Source organism: Ischnura elegans, chromosome X (genome assembly GCF_921293095.1).
Source record: "Ischnura elegans chromosome X, ioIscEleg1.1, whole genome shotgun sequence".
Classification (NCBI taxonomy): Eukaryota; Metazoa; Arthropoda; class Insecta; order Odonata; family Coenagrionidae; genus Ischnura; species Ischnura elegans.
This window is the reverse complement of record NC_060259.1, coordinates 16032362-16057920: the sequence shown is the minus strand read 5'-3', so window position 1 is coordinate 16057920 and position 25559 is coordinate 16032362. Positions and strand designations below refer to the sequence as shown.

At 39.7% G+C, this 25559-nt stretch overlaps 1 protein-coding gene across 2 annotated transcripts in view; it reads left to right on the top strand.

Moving 5' to 3' along the window:
* LOC124170646 overlaps positions 1-25068 on the top strand; it is an 87186-nt gene extending 62118 nt beyond the window's left edge. For both annotated transcript variants that reach the window (XM_046549509.1, XM_046549508.1), the window contains one exon: positions 21694-25068. In XM_046549509.1, the coding sequence (XP_046405465.1) occupies positions 21694-24881 (3188 nt within the window). In that variant the 3' untranslated portion in view covers positions 24882-25068. The remainder of the gene's footprint in view (positions 1-21693) is intronic.
* The last annotated feature ends 491 nt before the right edge of the window (positions 25069-25559 follow it).

Here is a 25559-nt window from a genome sequence, read left to right as displayed (position 1 = left end):
ATCAGCCTGATTATGGTGATCTTTGGAATAATGTTAGGGTAAATCCACGTCAATTCAACACAGAAAAGTGACATTTTCAACCCGACCATGTCAGATTTCTTTTAAATTTGGTGTACTCAATGGTGCTGGTAAGTGATGGAAAAATATCAATTTGTAGAGGTCAATGATGATTTTGACAAAAGTTACAGGTCCGCAAATGTTGTGAATTTGTCGAAATTTCAGCGTGTCTCTCTAAAGATAAATGACTATAATTCCGGTTCTATTCAAGGTAGAAAAATGAAACTTATGGTTTCGGAAAGGTAATATATAGGGCTTTACAATGATATACAACACGGCCTATTTATAATAATTTTAATACTCGAGGTCATTGACCTTGACCTTTGACCTTGAATATCTCAAAACACCCCCCCCCTTCAATTTTTTTTATAAAAATGTATGTTAATGCTCATACATTTTTCTATACGCATACAAAATATCAAGATGGCACACTTAGGTCGTCATGCCCAAAAAATTATTTGTCTACAGAACTACACAAGCAAAATGCAAGAAGTACCACTTAAATATGAAATGCCCATTGTTGAACGGTATAGGTCATGGCTATATCATTACAGCGTTACAGAAAACAATGTGATGGGTAGCTTCAATGAAAATACAGTTAAAATTGGTAAAAACCAGGGGTGGTTCCAAAGAGGAGCTAGGGGGGGCTTATCCCCCCTTCGGTATCCAATTTACACTAGATAAAATGGTAATTTTTTCGGGTCCCCTCCTCTGCTGCAAGATTCAGGTCAATGCCTTCACTATTATTGCCACGATGAAAGAGAAAGAAAAGCAGATGATAATGAACCACAGAGGAAAGCAATCAGCGCCCCCATGCAGAACACACAATCGCTAAGAAAACACATAAATCGGAGCGTGAGTGGAAGACTATTTTCTGTGAGGGTCCACCAGGCGCTGCTCCTAAAGGAAGCATCCTAGCATCAGCTGGAAAAAATATCATTAAAAAATACGAGCACGCAAACGAAGGCAATGAAGAGGCACAGAATGAAAGCAGGCAGATATATCTCATATGCACTTATTAAAAGAACACAAATGGAAGTGTAAGAGATAGGAATTCTTAATGAAAGACTCGGACGCCTTTGGTCTATCGCCCACGCTTTAGGCATGGCATTTAGAAGACGCATACAGTGCGTTGCGCACGCTTAGAGAGGAACTACGGGCATTTATAGTCACGCTTGAGTGGTTAATCTAATTAAGACTAATTTGCAGTTAACCTAATTACATACTTTCATTATTGAATCAAACTGTGAGAGACTAATCTGATTAGATTCAGAGGGTTTAATTTAGAGTGAGAATCATAGTCATTTAATCTACTTATCTGTTGCTTGTCCCAGGATGTGACTTCAGTTGGAACTACAGTGAAGTGCATAAGTGATTTTTAGCACTATTTCTTTTATGTGAAACATTAGTTTGTGAAAAATGGCTTTCAAGTCAAAAATGTACTGTTGCAATCCATTTAAAGAAGAGGGCCATGTAAGAGTAAAGAAAAATTTGAGAGACGTTCAGGATTGGATGGCAAATGAATCACCTAATGTATTGATAGGTGGGAAAATTTGCAGTAAATGCCGAAAACAATTATCACAGAAGTTATCAGAACATGCTGAAGTAGCCTCTGCTATGCCAGGGACTTCCAAAGAAGATGTAAGTGAAGATGAAATAGCACCTGTTATTGCCCTGGATTATTTAAATAGTAGCCTTCAGTGTTTAGGTGCATCTCCTGTGAAGAAAAAGAGACTTCAAAATGAGAAAAATTACCCAAAAGAAAAATTGAAAAAGGTAGCCTCAGTTTTGGAGCAACCTGAAAAAGAAGAGAGTGTAGAACATGCAGAAAGTGAAATCATAGCCCAGCTCAAAGATAAGTTTCATTGTTCAGACAGTGTATGTGACAAGGTACAGATTCTGACTGTGCTTCCGAAGAGCTGGAGTGTTAGGAAAACCATGAAAGAATTTTCTGCCTCAGATTACATGGTACGGAGAGCCAAACAATTAGTGGCAGAATATGGTATTTTAGTAACTCCAAAGCCAGGTAAGACATTATGTGAGAAAACAGTTCGATGTGTACGTGACTTTTACTGTGACTATAACATGAGCCGTATGATGCCAGGAAAAAAGGACTATGTGTCGGTGAAAGAAAATGGGGTTAGACTGCATAAGCAGAAGCAGCTAGTGTTGCACAATCTCAAGGAAATGTACAGATATTTCAAGGAAACATATCCAGATTTAAAAATTGGAATCTCCAAATTTTGTGAATTGCGGCCGAAGCATTGTGTTCTCGCGGGTGCTAGTGGAACCCATTCTGTTTGTGTTTGCGTCTCCCACCAAAATTTTAAGTTGATGTTTGAAGGATGTAAATTAAAGGAGCTAACCAAGCACGAAGAACATACGTTACCATCATACAAGCATTGTTTAGCATTTGTTACATGCAATCCCGCTCTTCCAGCATGCTTCTTAGGTGCATGTCCCTATTGTCCATGTGTAGAAAAACTAAATGATTATCTCTTTGAACTCTTCTGTAGAAATGGCATAGATGAAGTTTCGTATAAGTGTTGGTTAACTACTGGCAGGGCAGTTTTAGAGACTAACAAAATCAACGGATGATTTCCTAGAGGCATTTTCATCCAGTTTAAAGCAGCTATAACCACACTCATTCATAACACAACAGCAGTCACAATTCTTTATAACTACAAAAGAAGAACTCAAAGTGAATGAATATCTTGTGGTTTGTGATTTTGCAGAGAATTACTCCTTCATCATTCAAGATGAAGTTCAAGGATTTCACTGGAATAACTCACAGGCCACAATTCATCCATTCGTGGCTTACTATCGAGACGTTACATGTAATAAAATACAGCATGTGTCATATGTAGAAATATCTGACTGCCTTCACCATGATACCGTATGTGTCTATTGCTTCCAGCGCAATTTCATCAATTTCCTGAAATGCCACTTTTCAACTCCAAAGTACATTTATTATTTTTCCGATGGATGTGCTGCCCAATATAAAAATAGAAAGAATTTCATTAATCTGAGCTACCATCAGGAAGACTTTGATGTCACTGCAGAATGGCATTTTTTTACTACAGCTCATGGCAAAGGACCTTGTGATGGGGTTGCAGGGACCGTAAAAAGACTAGCCACACTTGCAAGCCTCAAGAGACCTTTCGATAACCACATATTGACAGCACGAGAGTTGTTTCAGTGGAGCAAAGTAAATATCCCTTCATGTACCTTCAATTATACACCGACTACCCATCACAATGAAGACATGGCCAGGCTAAAGCATCGTTTCGAAAATACTAGGACGATTCCTGGTACCCATAAACTTCATTGTGTCATACCTATTAAAAAAGGTATAGTGAAGACAAAGGCATATTCCATCTCATCAGAGTGTAGAGAAGAGTCAGTGACAGCTGTGGTGAGAGAAATGCTGTTTACAGACATACATGGATTCGTTGCTTGTTTATACAATAATCACTGGTGGGTTGCATATGTCGAACACACTTACCAAGACACAGATGAAGTACAAACCCGATTCTTGCACCCACATGGACCATCTCCATCGTTTGTGTTCCCTACCAAACCAGACAGTCATATCATCAAAAGATATGACATTCTCACAAGGCTCGATCCTTTAAAACAAACTGGAAGGACATACCGTCTCCCTGGATCAGACCTGGCGAACATCAACAATTTAATTGGAAACTTATGAGGTGAGTTGAAACAAAGTTTTATTATATTTTCATTGAAGCTGCCCATCACATTGTTTTCTGTAACGCTGTAATGATATAGCCATGACCTATACCGTTCAACAATGGGCATTTCATATTTAAGTGGTACTTCTTGCATTTTGCTTGTGTAGTTCTGTAGACAAATAATTTTTTGGGCATGACGACCTAAGTGTGCCATCTTGATATTTAGTATGCGTGTAGAAAAATGTATGAGCATTAACATACATTTTTATAAAAAAAATTGAAGGGGGGGTGTTTTGAGATATTCAAGGTCAAAGGTCAAGGTCAATGACCTCGAGTATTAAAATTATTATAAATAGGCCGTGTTGTATATCATTGTAAAGCCCTATATATTACCTTTCCGAAACCATAAGTTTCATTTTTCTACCTTGAATAGAACCGGAATTATAGTCATTTATCTTTAGAGAGACACGCTGAAATTTCGACAAATTCACAACATTTGCGGACCTGTAACTTTTGTCAAAATCATCATTGACCTCTACAAATTGATATTTTTCCATCACTTACCAGCACCATTGAGTACACCAAATTTGAAAGAAATCTGAGGTGGTCGGGTTGAGTGGTGTGTTGAATTCACATGGAATGACCCGTTTGGGGATTACCGGGATATTTGCATGAAAATATCCATGAGTTCACTTATATTTGCATCAGTTATATGTACGTTCACTTTCAAAAGTTTTAGGACAAAGTTTACGGCACCTCTTCTGCTTCTCAAGGAAAGGGTATAGCCGGTTAAGATGGTGAAAAGTGCCCCCAGATATTTTGAAAAATAAAAAATGTACACTTGAAGTGCATCTAAAGTGATGTTTTTCCCCAAAGTTTCAGGCCCTAACAATGGAAGTTAACAAAAAAAAATGAAACACGATTTTTGTTTTTTTTTACCATATCTGCAGTTTTTATTTTTGTAAAATCTTTTTCTCAATTTTAAAATGTATTTACTATTATGTTCTACCATCCTGATTTCTTTCAAAATATATTGACCAAGAACTAAACTTGTCCATAAGTTTGAAAATTTCAAAATTAAATTAAAAATTTTAGGAAACAATAGACGTGCCGAAAAAAATATACAGTGGAACCTCGTTAAAGTGAGTACAGGCTATAGCGAGACCCCCGCTATTACGAGAGATAGCCGATGTTCCGTCAATTGATCCTATTATAAGCATGTTTAAAATTTCGTTTTTACGAGGCCCTTTTTGTGTTGGCTCTCGCCATAGCGAGGGTTTCACCGCCGGAAAAACTTACACCAAGACTCCTTAATCTCTGTAATTGCTAGGAATCTGTTAGTAATGAAGTTAATGGAGTGCTCAGTCTCAAATTTATGTGGTAAACTCTCGTTCGATAAATAAGTAGTTAATTTTGGTGAAAATATTGTGGCATTAGCATTTGCAAATGCTTGATTTTCTTTTGTTCCTCGGGCGGCAGAAAGCAGACGGCAGTATACCCGCACGTCCGTGAGTTGCGTGAGGAAGCATTTGATGGAACACACCATGGCCAAAAAAACACCAAACACGTCTAAGCGATAAAATAAAAATAAAGGAGTAATATGAGGTATATTGGCTATTATTTGCACCACCTCCGGTAAAGCGACAATTCGCTATAGCGAGTGTTTATTGGTGCACCATGGGGTGTCGTTTTATCGAGGTTGCACTGTACATAAGTTGTTACCACTACATTAAAGTATAATCCTAATTTTGTTCAAATTAGTTATTTTCATTATGATTTAGTTACTATCATAAATTACGTAAGACATGATTTTCTGCCGGTGAATATTTGAAGTAAATTCTTTTCGGGCTCTCCGTCCAGCTGCCATGCTCCTTCATCTTTGCGGACGTTAGAATGGAACCAACGAGAGCAAGGTTCCTACCAGAGAAAGCCTGGAGAATCATCTTCCATTATGAGGGAAATAAAGAGGGAAACGTAATTATCCACATTGATTTTTTTTGTACAACATTTTATCATTTCTCAGCATATTTAGGTGATGTATTGGTTCACTTGCATGAATGCCCAAAAATGATACCCCAAAACGTGTACCTTAACTTCATTTAGTTTTCCTGTGTCTTTCTCCATCATATTGAAAATTATGCAAAGTATCATTAATATAGAGAAAATATTTTCTTTACGTTAGCACTGAAAAGTAGTCATGCCATTATCGTAAAATAAATTGTGGCATCGAAAGGACAGAGCAAACTAATTTCCATTGAAAGTCTGCAGAGAAGAAGAGAGAGAATTTTATTATCTCAGCACCTCACACTCGATATCAACGGCAATGATGACGATGGAAAAGTCTTCACTTGAATCATTGGCACAGAGATCAATTTGGTCATTATTTAGTTTATTTTTTTCTCCCTTCTGCGCTAATTTTTATTTCCATCTATGGCGTGCCCAGTAGTGGTGCTAAAACTGAAAAAAAAATCTTTTTCATATATCAGCGTTACATAGCATCACTTTAAATACGGTGAAGAATGAAACCCGAAAACTAAAGGAGGACAAAATATTGAGGTATAATTTTCAAGAGTTCATGAAAGTAAACCAATATTGCCCAATTATAAATCTGCACGATATTTAGAAAATAATCTTCCCACACACGACGTATTTCTGGCATCATTTGAGTTTGTTGATCATGTTTGTAGTTGGTTAACAAAATCAAAAAAATAAGCTCATAACTTCAGATTGACATCAGGTTTTGGCTCAATCTTTTAATACATTAAGCAGATTGCTTATTTTTTATCCCATGAACGTGAAATAATGGATTTTAAAAAGTTGGTGTTTCGTTTAGTTTTCTCCAATATGCGACTCGTGCTTCCTAATTAGACTAAAATGATCAGGGTCAATTACAGAATTGGCGAGGCAGGTAGCCAAGCTGAGTGGTGAGTACCAGGGAGATTTTTGTGAATGGGTTTGGGAGGGCATGCTATTCCTCCAAGTCTCACGGGAGCAAGGACACACTAAAAATATGTCAAGAAATGACAAAACACGTGTCGCAGCCAATAAAATGGATGTGGATAACAAAATTTTCCTCTTCATTTCCCCGATAATGAAAAATACTTTTCCAGCCTCTCTCCAGTTTGAAACTTACCCCCATTGCCTGTAGAAATGAACCGTGCACTTCTTCACAGTCAGAGAATGTTCCAAGTGGGTGGGGTAAATAGGAGTGGGATATGTTCTGCCTGGTTGAGGAAGTGGGGGCAGGAGGGAGAGAGGTGCAGTGGGTGGGGGAAAGAGGGGTGGGTAAAGGGCCTTCAGCCTTGCCTGAGACTATGTTTGGGGGCCGTGTCTTTTACGATGCGCCCAAGCTCCGTCACCGGAGAGGGGTGGTGAATGCAAGTGGAGGGCTTTGGGATGCATAAGTTGGATGCTAGGAAGATGAGCTCAAGGCTGTAGGAGAGAGTGAACAAAGGTTTTGGAAAGAAAGATCTCTCGGAATAGGAGAATGAATAGGAGTGCTACAAGAAAGTTTGTGGTTAGAGTTGGAAGTGCCTCTTCATTACAAGTTGCCTGCAAAATAAAGTGGTGGTAAATAGAGTCTGATATTTAAGATACTCCTCCTCACTTACATCTTCGTCATCACTGCTGTCATGTCTAGTCCCGGCCGCTGCTTCTACTCCACTTTTTGCTGCTTAGAATTTAATTCAAGCCCATACCTTACGATTTAGCATTTTCAGGACGAAAGACAGCCAGACACAGCCTCCCTTGTGGATAGATAGCAAGGTAATTACTCGAAAACTTAATGCACAGGATCGTCAAACTCCCGTTCACATTGGCAATCAAGGAGATGTTTCGCCCTCAATGTGGGCTCGTGTGTAAAGTATTATATCATCTGTGATATCCTTACTACATCTCCCCACCCAGTTGTTGACAACCACTGTATTTTCCCCCTCCTACCCTCCCCCCGAAATGTAATGTTGTCTCCAAAATGAAACTTAAAAATGAAAAATATTTTCTGCATCGTTGAGTGACCTAATTCTCTTCCTTCCATATATTTCAAACTGTTGATGTGAAAAGTGGTGTCATGAGGTCACTTATTTACTGGCGAGAATGTTGTAGTTAAAGCAATTTTATGGATTTGCAGCATTTTCTTGGAATGATTTCATTATATAGGGTTTTGGTAGGAGTGTAAGAAATACCCCATGTGACCTTCCTCACATGTTAAAACTATGAAGTATTGTCGGCCAGATGTGTACGAGTATGCACGTAAATAGGGAAATTGCATCAGCCACAATATTTTTACTGAACTTGTACTTCTCCTCGATTCCAATTATGTATACATTTTTAGGCTTTTTTGGCGTTAGTTTTTCCCTCCAAAGTTGCACTATCATTTATGATTTCACACTTTGATGCACCACAGTCAGAGGCACTGATTTTTTTGCTGCTTACACCGGAATAACTAGTTTTGCTGAAATATTTTTGCCATAGTTGGTATAAAGGAATTCCATTTGCTCCTGGGGACTGAGCCCAATGTTCATAATTTCAAAACATTTCATATTATCAAAACTTTGTATTATCGAATAGTGCCATGTATTTACCATAGGCTTTTTGCCGGGACCACAATTTCACTTTGTATTATTGAATACTTTGTAATATCCTGCTTTGTATGATCGAGAGTTTACTGTATACTTAAAACACAATTATAATAGACTACATATCTTCACATCGTGTCAGTTTCTCTGAACTGCTGCCCAGGATGAGGATGGCTGTGGGGAAGCTGATCTCTTCGACATGATGTTCCTAAAGAGCAAGTGAAATAAAGTGTTTGCAAGGGTTTCCAATAGCATGAAAAAAAAATTAGAACAATGCTCATCAGCTGAAAAAATGAGTGAATCCAAAGATAGGAAAAGCTATTCTGTGCATATAATATTGCTTAGGGATGTGCGATTAGTACTTTTTGATTTCGAGTCAAATTAAAAACTAGTCGCAAGTATTGAGTCGAGTTGAGTATGGTAATTCCTTAAATAGCCAATACCGTAATGCTTGTTCCAACATATACTTTTTTCTCAATCCCCTTGTGGATTTTCTATTCTGAATTTACCTTTGTAATTTGTCGTCAATTTAACCATCATATGGATTCTTAGCACCTTAGCGGTGCTCGTGGTTTTAAAAATGATGCATAAATTTTCCATTCCAATGGGTCTTTTTTAAATTTTCAGTAGGCTATTTTTTCTTCCTTCCACGTCTACAAATTAATTTTTGTTTACATAGTGTGGATAGTTATCATTTTATTGGCCTCTAATGAAAAAAGTTGGATTGTCGTTGGATTAATGCTTCTTTAGCTTTGTGTGGAAATTTCCCATTGAATGAGTTGCTGCAACTTGGCAGGGGTTCAGAAGTTACACTGACCACTGTGAAGAACACATCGCATGGTTACTATTATGTCTCTTGTGCCTCTCATTTGAAAATATTCCATTGCTGCTGCGATAGTCTGCTCAAAATTACTGGTGTTATTTTTATTTCCCCAGGACGTTTCTGTTTGCAACTGGAGTGAAATCAGGAAACCTAACTAATTTTGTGATGGAAAAAATTCTTTTCCCTGAGAATTAATGCAGTATCTACAAGGAAAAAATCTTTTCATGATGAACAAAGACATAGATATTTACCACATAGTGAAAATTTGTAATTATATTTCTCCTCTCTGTGTGTACTTAAATGCACAGAGATTTTATTCGTTAGGTTTTTGGCAAGAACTTTTTACTGATGATAAGGGTTGAGTTAGGCGAAGAAAGGTGGGCAATGCCAGGGAGGTTGTTTTGAGGTGAAGGGGTGGTGATACATGGTAGTGTGTCGACTGCCAAGGATCAGGGCCTACCAGGATCATTAGGCAGGTAAGCATTGACAATCCTTATCGTGAAAAAGGTTGAGAGAGCAGGGTGGCAATTAGACACAATAGCCTGCTCTTTCTTTATCCTTTCATCGCTGCATGAGGGACAGGGAACCCAAGCCTTGGTCAAAATGCCCCACGGTGGCCCTCCCTTCATTCCAAGAAGGTCCAGCTCAGGTGGGTCATTAGGGTGGAGAGAAGTTCAATCACATTTTGTGGGAGGAGGGAAGAAGGCGGTGAATGATGGGAAAGGAAGGTATGGATAGTCTCAATGTTTGGGTCAGTGGAACACTACGAAAAGAAAAGATGAAGGAAGTCCTCCCAGCATGAGGGTAATTTTGTCACCCCAGAACATTCTTCCATCAGTCCCTCATGCAGAGCTGGATGAAAGGAAATAGGCGCTTGTTCCTTATTCCCTACCACCTATAACCCATACTTCTAAGAAGTTTTTTTTTGGGTTTCCCACCAATCCAGGAGTAAAATCTCATCTGGTGCACTCCCACACATCACATTTACCCATCCATCTCTAAGGAAATGTCCTTAGTGAGGGAATGGGGTTCCATGGAAGGAAAAAAATATGGGATCTTCTAGCTCCTCCTCCAAAGCTGTGCTGAGTTCTTTGATATGACACTTTTTATCCCATATTCTTAATACATACATATTTCAAAACCCATCAGACTTATTTTTAGAAATTGCAGGATATAAGCTCCCAGAATATTCGTAAGATTTGTCTTTAGAAGGGTCCTGTAAAAATCATGATAGTAACACTCATGTCTTCTCACTTCACCTACACTTGTTCAATCATTAATTTTTATTAACTTAGCCTTCTATTTGCACTGTAAAGATATAACATATGGGTGGACGCAGTGAAGCAAAATTATATCACATGGGCATATATGACTCTTATTCGGTCCTCATTTTCAGTATTTAGATGCATAAAAAATAAGACAATGTGTACATTAACCCTTTTGCTGCTTCAATAGATTTTTCATCAGTTCCATTATTTTGCCTATTATCCAGAAAAAAATGAATTGAATCATTCATTTGACGTCGCTGAATGTCGCCGCACGAATGGACGTAGTTCCGCTAGAATTTCGAGCAGATGACAGCACCTACGAGCGAAGGGAGGGTTTTTCGAAAACGTAGATATTTACCCGCATGTCGTGTTGAAAGGAAAAGTTTTTTGAAAGTCGTGGAATATCCCCGCATGTCGCAGGCAATAACCATAATGTTTTTTGCGGGTATTCCCGCTTGTAGCAGCGAAAGGGTTAAAAAGCGGAGCTTGTCCAGCACTGCATATCAGAAAAAATATTTAAAACAACCATCACACATGAAATTAAAACTTTCATATGAAAATAACAGACAAAGGGAACAGAAATAGAGAGCATTACGGCAACTAATGGAAAAGAATGCAGCATTCAAGATTTTTACTATAATTTCCACAATAATGGGTTAAATATAGCAAAACATGGTGAGAAATAAAGATAATAGATGTCACTAACATTATCAATTAGGAAATATATCAATAAAGGCCTACTTTGAAAGATAATGACATTGGATTTACAGCACCGCTTCGGTGCCGTAAATCCAATGACGTAACTAAATTTGTAAATCCATACTAGGGTTAATTAATGTAAGTATGCAAACTGCTCAGAAGGGCGCTCAGTAAATATTTTTAGAATTGTAATAAAGATTATATACGGAAATGATTCATATAATATTCAATCATTTCAAATTCTCATGCAGAGCGAACTATAGAAGTTAGCTTTAGCTGTGTAGACCATAAACTTTATTTCTTACTTCTTTTAATCAGCAATAGCAACTTTTATTGTTAGTCCAACAGGGAAACTGAACGCAACAAAGGAAGAAATGAAAACTGACATCGGACGTGCACAGTACTAAAATGAGCTTAAAGATGGCACTACATGTGATGATGAACACCGGGAAAAACCAACATTGTCCGCCAGTACCTAAAAGTTGCATTTTTTTCCATTGAAATTCGAACAATTTTTTCTCTCGGCATTTGAGTAAAGAATGTATGGTAGGGTATAAAAGTATTGCATAAGAAAGTCTACACGATGTAGCGGTCCAGTCCGATTATCGTGCCAAGTCTGAAGGCGGTCATCTGCCGTGGCTGAGGAAAACATATTCGTCACATTGAATAGTGGTTGACTGGTACGTATACAAAAGCTGAAACTCTAATGCTAAGGCATTTGAATGATATACTGACTTTAAAAAATGTTATTATTGCATGAGTTTCATGATAGTGCCTCCTGTTGGCAGATTTCTGAACTTACTGGCCTCGACAGCTCTGTAGCCGAAACTACTCGACTCGACATCCGCAATACTACTCGAAGCATGCGAGTCAAGTACCACTAACTCAACTCGAATTTTCAAGTACTTGCACATCCCTAATGTTATTACATAATTCAAGTGTAACTGCAAAGGATCACTGTGATTAAAAAAATCTATTGCCTCGAAATCATAGCTTATAAACTCACTCAGAAGCTTAGTGGGAATGAGAAAGGATATGTATTACAATTTATCATTAGAAGTTGGATATGCAAACCTTGAGTCAGTCTAAAATTAGGCAACAACAAAAGTGCTCACCTCAGCACCAATGAACACTAAAAAAAAATCAATTTGTCATAAAAATTTTTATTCCTCCTCGTAAACCAAAATACATACCCTTCATTTGACATGCTATAAATTTAATTGCAGTGTAACTTCGATAAAATGAGACACTGCGGTGCTCAAATAAACACTCGCTATAGTGAATTGTTGCTTTACCGGAGGAGGAGCAAATAATAGCAGGGAGTGGAACGATCCTGCCTCGGAAGAGTTTTTCTATCATCCAACTGAATATCTTCATTATCTACTATAAAAAGTCTTTTAAACATCCTTAATGATGTGATTAAATTAGTTAATGTTTCAAAAAAGTTCCATTTTGATTGTTACGCCTGCAATGTCATTGAAATAATCCACTTAGTGTATCTACCACAGCTCTGCAATAAAAATGATTTGAATTCAAATTGGTAACATAAGAAAAGATATTAACATGATATTATTTCTTGAAAAATATAGCGCATATATAATGCTGATGTACCATAAGTAAAACAAAAGCAAGCTGCAAGAAACTGGAACAAATCCAACATGCAGGGATTGTTTATGCGACTAAGAAATGAAAAAGCTTATGCATCTGATGGACGCTACGGCCAGCAAAACTTACAAGTATGAATTAATTGATTTAAAATTCTCAATAATGACTTCAAAACATGAAAAAGAATGCAGATTTTTTCAAATTTAATATGTAAACTAAAAGCGCTGCATCAGTTTTTCACATATCTCATCACCAACTGAACATTACCTGCCTCTAGATGCATCATTGCAAAAAACACCCTGCACTGCAAGGGTTTTGTCAGGGAGTAGGTTGTAAGAGAGTTCTGTTTCGTCTGCGTTATATCCAGGGATGGCAATTGAAACTACACGAAAGTCAAAACCAGTAAAATTTCAATAGTTTTGTTTGCAGGAGCAAAATGTGGAAGCAAAACGAAATGGATTTAAACCCGGGGAGCTAAACTCAGGGTCGCAACAAAATTGGAGTCAGAACTACTTTGGATCAAAACTAAACTAAAACTCTGGGACAAAACATAACGCAGATCAAGTTTGGCACCGGAAATACCTCGTGCTTCACCTTCAAACACTTTAGTTTCAACCCGCACACCCGGTATGAGGTATAATTGAACAAAGTAGAGGTTCAGCCTACCGCCATTAGATACATGGGGCACTCATATTTTTACCAGGAGAACGGTTAATGCAAACTGGCCATTTGATTTTTAAGCTCAAGGTTTTAACCCCTCTACATGTATGTCAAAGGTAATGGGTCGAAACTATTCCCTCTTACCCTGCTCCTCTCAGCTTCTGGGATCGACACTTAACTATGAGCTGCGGAGTTCCCCGGAGTAAAGTTTCATCCTGGGTCGAAAGTAAACTCCTTGGTGATTTTAATTTCGTGTGGGAATGAAACTAAACGTAGGCATCGTATTTTCGTTTCCCTCAGGGTCGAAACGAAAATGTTTCGTTTTGTTTCCCTTGCCTTCCCTGGTTATCTCACACGGGGAATACTTCTTAAGATATTCAGCTAGGATCGGAGTCTTTTCTTCCATGGCTTCGGGTTTCTTCCGCAAGCATCACCAGTAATTATGAAGGGAGATAATGCTTTCTTGCTTTAAATTAGTTAAACCAACCTACCGAACACTTGAAGTTCTTGATTCTCAATCTATCTCTGAAATACTCTGCATAGCCTGAGGCATAGTCCCTTTCTCAGTAGTGCCAGCAGATTGAAGTGGGCAAAATCACCTGAACAAAGCTCCTTCTTACTCTTCATGCTCTGCATTCCTTGGGCAATAAATTAATTACACCACTCTCGCATTGCTCTATTATTTTCATTTTATCGCTTGGATGTGTTTTTTGTTTTTTGGCCATGGTGTATGCGTTCAAATGCTCTCCATTCATGCAACTCACGGACGTGTGGGCGTGCTGTCGACTGCTTTCTGCCGCCTGAGGAACAAAAGAAGATCGAGCATTCACCAGTGTTAATACCACAATATTTTCACCAAAATGACCTACTTATTTATCAAGTGACTGTTTGCCGCATGAATTTGAGACTGAGAACTTCATGTTAACTTCATTTCTAACAGATTGCTAGCAATTACAGAGATTAGGGACTCTTGGTGAAGGTTTTCTGGCGGTGGAAACTCTCATTATGGCAAGTGGCAGCACCAAAAGGGCCTTGTAAAATTGAATTTTTTTACATGCTAAACATAGGGTCAATTGGCGGTGCTTCGGCTATCTCTCATAATGGCGGTGGTCTTGCAATAGCCCATACTTGTTTTCAGTGGTGCAGCGAGGGGGGTTTTTGGGGGATAAAACCCCCCCAGAGCCCAGAGAAGTTTTATGTTTAATCCATTTTACTTAATTGGATTGATATTACTAATATTTAGAATAGTGTGAGAATTAATAAAATATCCCTTAGAAAGCAGTAAAACTCGCCATTTTGAACCATTTATCTTAAAAACCAATTATCTTATCCTGGTATTAGTTGCACCTAAACCCCCCCCCCCCCCAGTCTTAATTCCTAGCTGTGCCCCGTATCCTAGTACCTAGTACCACACACCCCGGTATTAGTTGCACCTAAACCCCCCAGGCTTAATTCCTAGCTGTACCCCTGCTCGTTTTAATGCAGTTCCACTGTATCTTACTATAAAATAGGTCTCTTTTTTTTAGTTTTGTCCTCTTCATTAAGCAGTAAAGATGAATGAAAAAAAGAAAAATACTTGATTATCTGTGAAGGGGTTGGAAATATATGGTGCTTACCCTCGCTTCAATGAAGTAAACGAAAGTTCACATTTATTTGATGGGAAGTGATAGAGTTATCAGTCCCTCAATATGCTGCTCGTCTCCTCGGCAGGAAGTCCTTTCTTGCTCGCTGTTTTGTGCCTCTCTCCCGTGATGCCTTCCTGGCACTAAGCTCCATGTACCCTGACCTCATTGACAGGGACCTCGGGGCCGCAGGTTGGCAACAATTAGTCACTAAGTCATGTGCACTCCCCCCTTTGTGCAAGACCCCTATTACTTCTCTTTCGAGGTCTTTGGCAAAAAAATTGGGGACTATATTCGGAAATATAGGATATGTGCAATTAAATTAGTATCGAAGTGGCTATGATTAAATCTGAACTTGGCTACCTCCAAATTTGCTACTCTGCATAGTTGTCTGACGTGATGGTGCACCGGGGCACAAACGTTGAACAAAGCTTACATCAGCCCCTTCCAGTTTTTCCGCATCTTGCTGTGATGATAGAACGACTCTGGCGAGATTAACTGTCTTAGAGAGATCGAGGTCTGGCTCTTACAGTAGCTTCTCCCTTACCACATGATGCCGCCGATTCATATGTAGTATAAATATGTTTTTTACCAGCGACTCGTGCAAATTGCCGAACTCGCACGAATGACTCGGGTTTTGCAGGTCAGTCAAATATACATCAATGTCATCCGGACCTTGTAGTCTTGAAAAAAATTGTTATCTTTGCATAATCAGGTTCATTTTTGGCAGGAAATGGCTATTAAATTAAATCTCCTCACCGATTCATCAAAAGTAACTTGTGATCTGTCCACGTTGAAGGAGTTCAATACCTCCAACCCGTAGGGGTCAATGTAGTGGAGTATTAATGCAACCAGGTCTTCCTTTTCTGACACGAGACCCCTGGCAATTAGATATATTTTGAAAGTTTGAAACCAGTGATTCAAATTCACTGTGATATTGCCCTCTGACTCCATCGGACGCACTTGGCCTGACATGCCGATCGTACCCTGTGATCGTGGTTGAACACCTGTATTTGATTCAAACGGGTCAGATTCATCAGTTTTAGGCATTCCGATTTACTTTTAGTTGAAACATAACAGTCGTAGTACAGACTTAAAGAAAATTATACTTCGCGACACTTCTGACTTCATGTTGTAGATTTATTTGTCTAACATGGTCTTTACAGTATGGTCACCACAGAATGACTGCTTTGCCTAATACAAAACACAACACACTCCACCACCAGTGGCAGCACTGACACATGCATGGCGAGCATGGCGACATCTATACAACAGAGAGAACTTCACCATCTCGAAAGGGTTGAGGAAAATGTTTATTTCTGTAAATCAGCAGTTATGGTTCTTTCATCGAAACTTTGAAAAGTACACACATTAGCCTAACTTATTGTTAATACCACTATTTAGATTGAGAAGATCATTCATACTGAAAGTAAAATAATTTAATCATTTCTGCTCTATATCTGAAAACATTTTTAAGCTTAAAATTTATCAAAACATTTCTTTAAAGTCAATAGGGTAGTTTCCTTCATCAAAGAAAATGAAATTCATTGATTGCTATTCATTACCCACCATTAGGGTTTTCATAATATACAAATTATTTGGTTTTAGAAATCCTAGTTTAAACAAATGGCAATGGTCAATTTTAACCTCATTTGAAAAAGGTCAGATTGGCGCCCATGCGGTTCCACTCCACGTGACGTCACAGGGGCCTAATTTCTACATGAGAGGATAGGAGTTTTACATTGTCTGAGATTACCAATGCATCCATGAGGCACAGAGCTCAGGGAAATATCTCTTAATAATCACTTATTAAAATTGTCTAAGGTCGGAAAGTTTCCTTCGTTTGATAAGGTAGTAATAATCCATATTAAAGCCAAGCACTAACTGCTAGCGTGGTACTCTGCTACCTGCTAGCATCCTGCGTTGTATCAGCGCTCAAGCCTCGCCTCAAGGTCACCTCACAGGGCAGCAGCGGGAACCAGAAATACGTCACACGGACTTTTCGCATCATTCCTACTTAGCCGTCGCATTTTCGCGCGCTTGAAAATTTTCACTTTTCGTTTAATCATGAAAAATAGAGTTGTCATTCGAAAATCTAAGAGCGTGAAATTCGTACTCCAGGAGTAATAATCTTTCGATTTAGGCAATAAAAAAATAATAGGAAACCATCCTATTGTTAAGTTCATTTTGACCAGTACCAAAAGTACGATCAGGTGAATGAATCATGAACTGACTGCTAAAATGAACCATCAGACCCTGTTTAAAGATAAGTGCCAATGCCCGATGAAAGTGGAAACCCAGACAAATGTGAATGCCTCAATGAAAGCATTTGCCCAGGCAAATGCAAACACAGGCGAATGTGAGGGCCCAGATGACTGTGCAGATTCTATGACTTGGCACTATTATCCCCCCCTCCAATTGTTCCTTCACAAAATTGTCTATCAATGGCTTCAAATGATGAGGGGTTTGGTAGGGTCTTCTGTAAATTGGCCAAGCATCACCGGTGGGAATGTGGTGTTCTACCAAGTGAGTGGCTGGGGCTATACCTGATGCTGAGAATAATTGACTATGCCTTCTGATTAAAGGTTGCAATACCGATTGTTCCTCAGCGTCTAGATGAGACAACTTCCTTGCAATCTCGTCCTTAAAATCATCCTCACCGGCCATACACATGGAAATGTGTGCATCCCTGTCAATCCAGGTCCCTTGCTATGCACTTTTGTCCCACCCATTATTCACGGCATCCTCCAAATCTCTCACTATTGGGATCACTGTACCCTTACTCATCTTAATTAATGGTACATTTATAATTCCAAAGTTACTTACTTGGATCTTAGCACCTCCTTCCTCATCCATCTCACAAACACATGTGGCCACCCAGCAGTCATCCTATTCCAGCGCTGGCTCAACCATGCACTCATTGGCCCTCTCTCCAGCCGCTACCAAGGGGAAGAGTCATGATACAAAGGCTCTGTGCTGGAATCATCCCTGTTCACACAAGGCGTACCAGCATATTCACCTGTGGGCAGTGCTATTTCCTCCCCATGTCCGTGTTCCTTGTCGTTGCATCCCTCGGTCTCTCCTCCGTGATGTTCGCGGCTCCGCTTATCTATGATCGTTCAGCCACGCCCGCCATCCTTATCTTCATAATGGCCGGGCATGCCCCCTGCGGTTTGCCATCAGCCATAGTGGAAGTGGTCGCTTTGCCAACCTCCCTTGGCTGCAGTGGGGTCTCTGCATGCTCTTTACTTCCACTTTTGGTTAGACAAATTAACTGTCCGCCAATTGTTAGCTCACCTCTGCTCACGTCAATTATCGCACCATTTTCATGGAGGAAGTCTATTCCTAAAATTCCCTCATGACCCCCCAAATAGTCTACAACCTGAGCCTTTAGGTTATACACTGTATCGCCGACAACTAGCGGGACTACCACTTATCCGAAGTTCCTAATAAGCCCTCCATTCAGTCCTTCTATCCTGAATTGAGACCTCCTCGGTGTTCGGCCACAGCATTTTTTATTCCAAAGGCTCACTTGCACCCCTGTATCCACCAACATTCGCATTCGCCGCATGCTTCCGCACGTCACAGTCACCGCCAAATCCTTCACATCCCCCTCACGGTGCACACATGGGAGGACAATCCTTAATTGGGGCTGTTGTGGGCGACTTGCTCGGCCCCGGACCTTCAATTGCCGATAGCATCGAATATGACTTCCTCGAGTTCTCCCCTATCCTGGTCACATCTATTCTACGGGCTCTAAAACTCACATTTTCTTCTTCAAGGGCCTGTAGCTGGGTACAAAGCTCATCCACGGCCTGTTGGAGCTCCATTTCACGACCCGATGACCTAACGCGACTCGCCATTGTCACTCACCTTTTCACGACTGGTATTACTGCACTCCCCAAGGCTTTTCGGAATATCCCACTTCTCAACACCAAATGTAAGCGCTAAGCTTAATAGGAAGGCTTAATAGGTTTGCAGAAGGCAGAGTGAGATGACAAGTTGGAAGTCTGGTTTCATTCTTTTAATTCACAGAGCACAGGTACATTCTCTCCCTCTTACATACAGCACAAGACGCGTGCATTTGCCCTCCAAGAAGCTGCCTCCTGTGTCGCATCCGTCTCGTGACCCTCTCGGCATCTTCCTATTGGCCGGAAATAGCGCATGATTTTGCGTTTCCTGCACCTTCCCGTGCCAAAATGCTGCAACATGTTAAACAGCATAGAGTGTTAGAGACATGTATGGAGACTGATCCCACGCTATGAGGTTGCAAGGTGTAAGGGGTTTCAGATACGTGACCTATCACTTGAATGTGACTCAGTGTCCAGTTCTTCTGTTACCCCGAGAGCAGAACCGAGCTGACATGAGACGGCAAGCGACACCCTTACAGTAGAAATTTGAATTTTATTAAGTAAGAATTTTGAAGTGATTTATCCCCTTATTAGACCCCTTTTAATTTTATTTATTTTAGGTTTTAATTTATTTACAGTAGCTTTATCTGTTCTTCTATGCTTCAATAATGTAATCTTACTCCTAGTATTTGAGTAAATGGTAAGTGTAGATCTGAAGTATGAATGCCACAGAATCAACTCTAAATGGAAGTGATCATGAAGTAAGCTCTCAGTATTAGTCAAATGAATATTTTGTGGTTTAATATGGTGCTACTTATGGGAAATCAGTGTTTTTATGAGTGATGGTGGAAACAGGTCCTCTCAAGATGCTTTTTTAATGGTATTTTGAGTAAGTTAATATTTGCTATGCACTGTTGATTTTTGTTATGTGGTATTTAATAATTCATAAGATTTGTTTTCAATAAATATGCCTAAAATATCATGATATTGCTCCAAGTTTATTTCTAAGCCACTCTGTGTGTCTCGCAGAGATTGGCATGGCTGCTTCTGCAATTCCTCAGTGTTGCTTCCCTGGTGCTAAAGGAATCTCACTATTTCCACCATGTCTGGTGAGAAGTTTTTCGCAAGAGACTATCTTTTCAGGTTGTCGCACCTCCAGACGTGAATGATTGCATCTAGTTTTTGAATAGGAGGAAAAGATACTCATATTCCTATCAACTATGAGTCAAATTGTATGCTACATATTTCATTACCAAATACAATCACTTAGCATATGGCGGCCAACAGTGAAATTTAATTATATTCAATCCTATTCTGCGGACTTAGTCTAATGAAGTTTAAAAATTAAAGTAATAGGAAAGAATATATTTCTGGAATTTAGGTATGCCACTATCAGGAGAGTTCTCATGCCTATGAGTGGCATTCAAATGAGATATAAAACTTTCAAGCGCTGAAATAAAGGTGAAGTGATACATATAAATTGAGAAGATTAATATTATCTAGCAGTAGGGGAAGAAAATGGAGGATAAACTTGACACTGATGCATGGCAAAGTTATGTGTCAAAATGACTTATGGCCATTGTTCCTGGTATGTTACCAATTTGTTAATTAAATAAAGGCAACAATGAAATCATTTTTCCCTTTTAGTTAAATTTTAGTAAAAATTCACAAATTCTCGAAATTTGGAAAGAATCCAGCAAGAAATAAGTAGATAAAGTTGATGATTAAGATGTGGTATTGATCAAAATGACCCACTAAGTCCTTCTAATGTTTAATTCAGTTACTTTAAAATAGCTAGAGCCTAAGCTCCAAATGCTAAAGACACAAAATTGTTTTTTTGGGGCTGAAAAACTATCCGGATGAAAAATGTGCATGTTGAGTTATTTAGGGTTAAAATTTTGTTTTGATGTATTTCTAGATGTTAACGAGATATTGTCCCCCACAATCTGATCTACCCCTCTCAGAGCTGCCCGCCCCAGTACAACCTGCACTACCTACTTCCTCTGCTAGATACTTCCCTTCTATCCCCTCCCATCTCTCAGTGGAGTCAATAGCCGTGGTGTTTAGACCTAAATTTTGGACTTGAAATGAGCTTTGCTTGGGCTCCATGCCCCGCTGGGACCCACAGAGATATAGAAAATATGCCTTGCAGTGAGTGAATTTGTGTCTGAATGAGCTCAAGAAATTTGTGTTATTCTTATTTGCAATGTTAGAAACATATATGGTAAATTTAGTGAAATTGGTGGACTTTTTGTGCAATTAACATGGTATGGGCCTTTCATTCATGCTTTGTGAGCCACAGGTGGGCCATGTACCTCAGTTCTCATGGGCCTTGTGGTGGCTAAGTGTGGTAAGATACATAGAAATGGATAAAATATTTGTCCATAGGACTACAAAATGATGTGTCTACATAATAGCTACAGTCAAAAAATTAAAAATTTTTGATTGTGGCCATTACTATATTAACTCCCTTATGGTAGTTCTAAAGAAAGTTGCATTCACGCTCACTACCCAAAACTTGTATTTCTTGTGAAGTACTGATTTGTATTCAGCTATATTAAAAATAGAAGTACCGTTACATATAATTCTAAATTTATTTTGAATCTTGAAAAGGTCTAATAAAGATCTGAACGTGTGAATGACTGAGTAAAATTTGGAATCTTCTCAATGCTATTTGTAAACTGATGAGTGTGTGATCATAATGTATAAATGAAATTCATAAGGGAATAGGCTCCAGCATATGGAATTTATGTAGGCCCAGTGAAAATGATGGGTCCTGTGTATCTTAACAATTTTTGGATTGCTATCATTGCAAGCACTTAAAGTCTAATTATATTTTCAGGTGGCAGCAATCTTGTGGGGGATAGCAAAAATGGGCACCTTCGACGATCCCTGTCAAACTTATCATCAATATCATCAACCTCTTCCCCTGAACAGTCTTTGGTGGAAATAACATCCAGCCCACGTTCCAGCATTGGAAGAAGGTCCCCAAAAAGATTTTCTCCTGTGAGATCAAGGAAATCTCTCTACCCAAATCCTGCTCACCAGGCTCACTATGGCAGGGGCCACTATATGGACAGAGTTCCCAAGAGACTTAGATCAAGGACAAGATCAAGGTCTAGATCTATATCTTGGCGTAGATCAAGATCCAGGCAAAGGTCTAGATCATCAAGATCATCGAGTGGTTCAAGAAAATATGCCAAGTCTCACAATAGGGTAGGGATGAGGCGAATGAATAAAGCAAGGGCATGGTCACCTGCAAGACCAAGGTCTAGGTCACCCATAAGACTGAGATCAAGGTCACCCATTAGACTGAGATCAAGGTCACCCATGAGAAGAAGATCGAGGTCGCCCATTAAACTGCTTTCAAGGTCACCCGTAAGGCTAAGATCAAGGTCACCAATGAGACTAATGTCTAGGTCACCCATTAGACTGAGATCGAGGTCACCTATGAGACTGGGATCAAGGTCACCTGTTAGACTCTCACCTTCTCCAAAGAGAGTCTCAAGAAGACAGAGGTCGTCATCTAGTGTATCTCCTTCAAGACAAAGGGATAGACTAAGATCCAAGGGTCTTTCTGTGAGAGGAGATGGGGAGAAAAGAATGCGTGGTGGCCCTGCAGAAGACAGGAGTGGGAAAAGTGCCACTCACGCTAAGCCTGTGTCTGAGTTTAGTGTGTGGGAGAAGTTTAGAATTGAGGCTGATGAGCTGGAGATAGAAATGGCTGCTTCCAGAAGCCACTATCAGCAGAATCCAGAGGAGCACCCGAGGTATGCAGCCGAGTGGAAAATATTTTACAGTAGGCGAATGGGAGAGGCGAAGGGCCACGCAGATCTAGACCCTCGCTCTGAGGAGTTCAAACTGGAATGGATCGAGTTTTGGAGTCAGAAGATGAATGAGTTGCTAAATCAAGAGTTTCGGGAAAGGAAAGATGCCATTCGGAAAAAGCTTGGACTCCCTGATGAGCCCCCTCCTCATGAAATGAAAAGGAGGCCAGAGAAACGACCTTCGAATAGTGATGATGATTGGATCCCACCTCCTCCACGCCGACTGACTGATAGGGCTTCTCCATCAATGCCTAACACCCATCCAGTTGCTACTGAAAGATTGCGTGTGACAAATTTGGATCCAAAATGCTCTTGGAAGGCTTTAACTGGAGGTAGTATTGAAACTAATTTCTTGCAGAAAGATGCAAATACTGAATTTGAAGAGCTCTGGTGTGATGCAAATAATGGACTGATACACATCCTCAGAATAGTAAGTGCTTTGGAGGAGCAGTTAGGATCTCTAGGACCCCGTGTTAACAATCATTTATCTAATGCACTAGCATTACAGAGAGGTGGTATCTCATTGATTCCACTGATATATTCATCAGATATTGTCGTACTTTTTGAGACAGTCAAGGAAAAATTACTTGGCCAATTGCAGACAGGTATTGTAAAAAGGTCAATGGTGTCTGCTGTTAATAAAGCGGTGCAATCTATCTCAAACTTGTTGGAGAAAGCAAGTCGATACAAACGTCCAATCAAAAGTGAAAGCAAAGATTACACAAGGTCTTTAAGCCCATTTGATTTTGACCCTAATCCTCGTATTCAGCCTCGGTTAAAAGAAGCAATTGAAAGTATTACGGATCTTTTGATCCCTGCAAGTAGTCATAAAGCCTCCGTTGTGATGAACCCAAAACCTGCTGAGGATACGACAGCATCTGTCTCGATTAAGTCAGGAGTTGTTGAGAGTGAACCACTAGTAGTACCAGGAATAGGAGAGGTTGACAAAGATGCCATTGCTCAGCATATAGCTATGGCACTTATAGAGAGGGGTCGGACTGATGTTTCTGAAGCTGAGCTTCTGAAATTAATTGAAGAAGTTGTGGGTTTAGCCCAGGCTCAGGTTCCAGACAACACTGCTGCAGAGAAAGGATTCCATTCATCCCAAGAAGACTTGCAGCGAAGTAATGTGGGGGGCCAAGAGGCTCCTGCTAGCTCATCCCTAAGCGATTTAATGGCCCAAGTCTGTGACCGCGCCTGTACGAGTGAGACCACTGCAAATCAGCCCTCTGAGGAGTGTGATCAACCAAAGTACAGTTTAATTGCAGTAGATCTAGAGGAAGATCCCTGCAAAAAAAGTTACCAAAAATTGTCTGTAGAGAGTCTAATCATGACACTTAACCAGCTTAGGAGTGAAGGAAGGGCAGACCCTGGTGAGATTGAGATGTTGATCTCAAGGATTCATAGTATTCGAGAAGATGAGCAGGTACGGCTTTTGAAATACATTCAGGATCAGGAAGCAGAGGCACCAAAGGTAGCCGATTTGCTCAGTTATGTTCTACTTCAGACGGAGCCATCGAGAGAGAGAGAGATGACAAGATCAACTTCCCTCCCTATATCTCTCTCAGGTCAGAGGGTGAGTCCCTCTCCTGTGGTAGAAACGTCAGCTATGATGACTGGCCAAGATCAGTTGGGTGAGGTTGTGGGCCCTACTTCAAGTGCTCTTGAGAATAGGTTAGGGTCGGAATTGGCTTCAAGGGACAGGGAAAATATGGACTTGGCACATGAAGCAAACCTTGACTTAAATTTTACAGCCACAAGAGCATCACTAAATGACCCATACTCTAACGAACACTTTAGAGAAAGTAGCCATTCATATGGCCGTGTTCAAGAAAATTATGAGTACTCACGAGTTGAAAACCCTAGGCAACAATTGGCCTCTAGTCAAAGTGGTGATTACATCCAGGCTCGAAGCCTTTCATATGATGAACGAGATTATGTAAGTGCTCATGGCAGTAGTCGTGATCTAATGACAGAGACTAATTATGGTGATTATTACCCTGAAAATGTTGGATATGATGTGGCTAATCGCAATGCTAACTTTAGGATGAGACAGTATCATGGTGGAGGAAACTCAGACCCTGTGCAGGACTTCAATGAACGCATGTTTTATCAACAGCAGATGGCACATCAAAGTGATTACGGAGGGAGAGACCCTAGAAGTTATTCGAACTACCCATCAGGAGATTATTTTAATTATTGAAGTGTGCAATGGTTGCAGTTTTTCATTTGAATTTCAGTTTTGCAAATGAAGGTCAGTGATAATCTGATTTTACTTGCCATATTGGGATAGCTAAAATCAGTATGCTTTAATAATTGTTAGGTCATCTTTGTTTATGGTGCTAAAATTTATTCGAATATATTTGGATATAAACTTCATTAATAATGTGTCTATTTGTCATTATTTTCAACTGATTCAGTTTCTCCATAGTCTTAAGTTTCATCTTAAGAAGCCTTAATTCATGTAAGCAAGCATATACTCAACTCCTGTGCCGCAATTTGGACTGGTAGTGCTTTCTACTGGTGTTGTGAAATCCCCTCGGGATTCTCATTGAAGAATTTAGGCTTGGCAGCGGCACTGGTTACATACATAAATAATTAGACATTTGGAATATAAGTTGAGATATATACTGAGATCATGATAAGGGAACTTCATATATTCTACCAGTGAATGGAATTGCAACAATCCACTCTCAGCCAAGTGGACAGTTGCAATTTCATTCACCAAGTTATGGAAGGTATTCCAACTGCTAAGGTTGGTTTACCTAGAGCATTTTGCTTATCAGCCCAACTATCTTCTCATCAGTTTCTGGTAAGGTAATAATCCCTTCCATCCTACCTAAATGTAGTAATACTACTCTCATCCTCCCATTTCCCACTT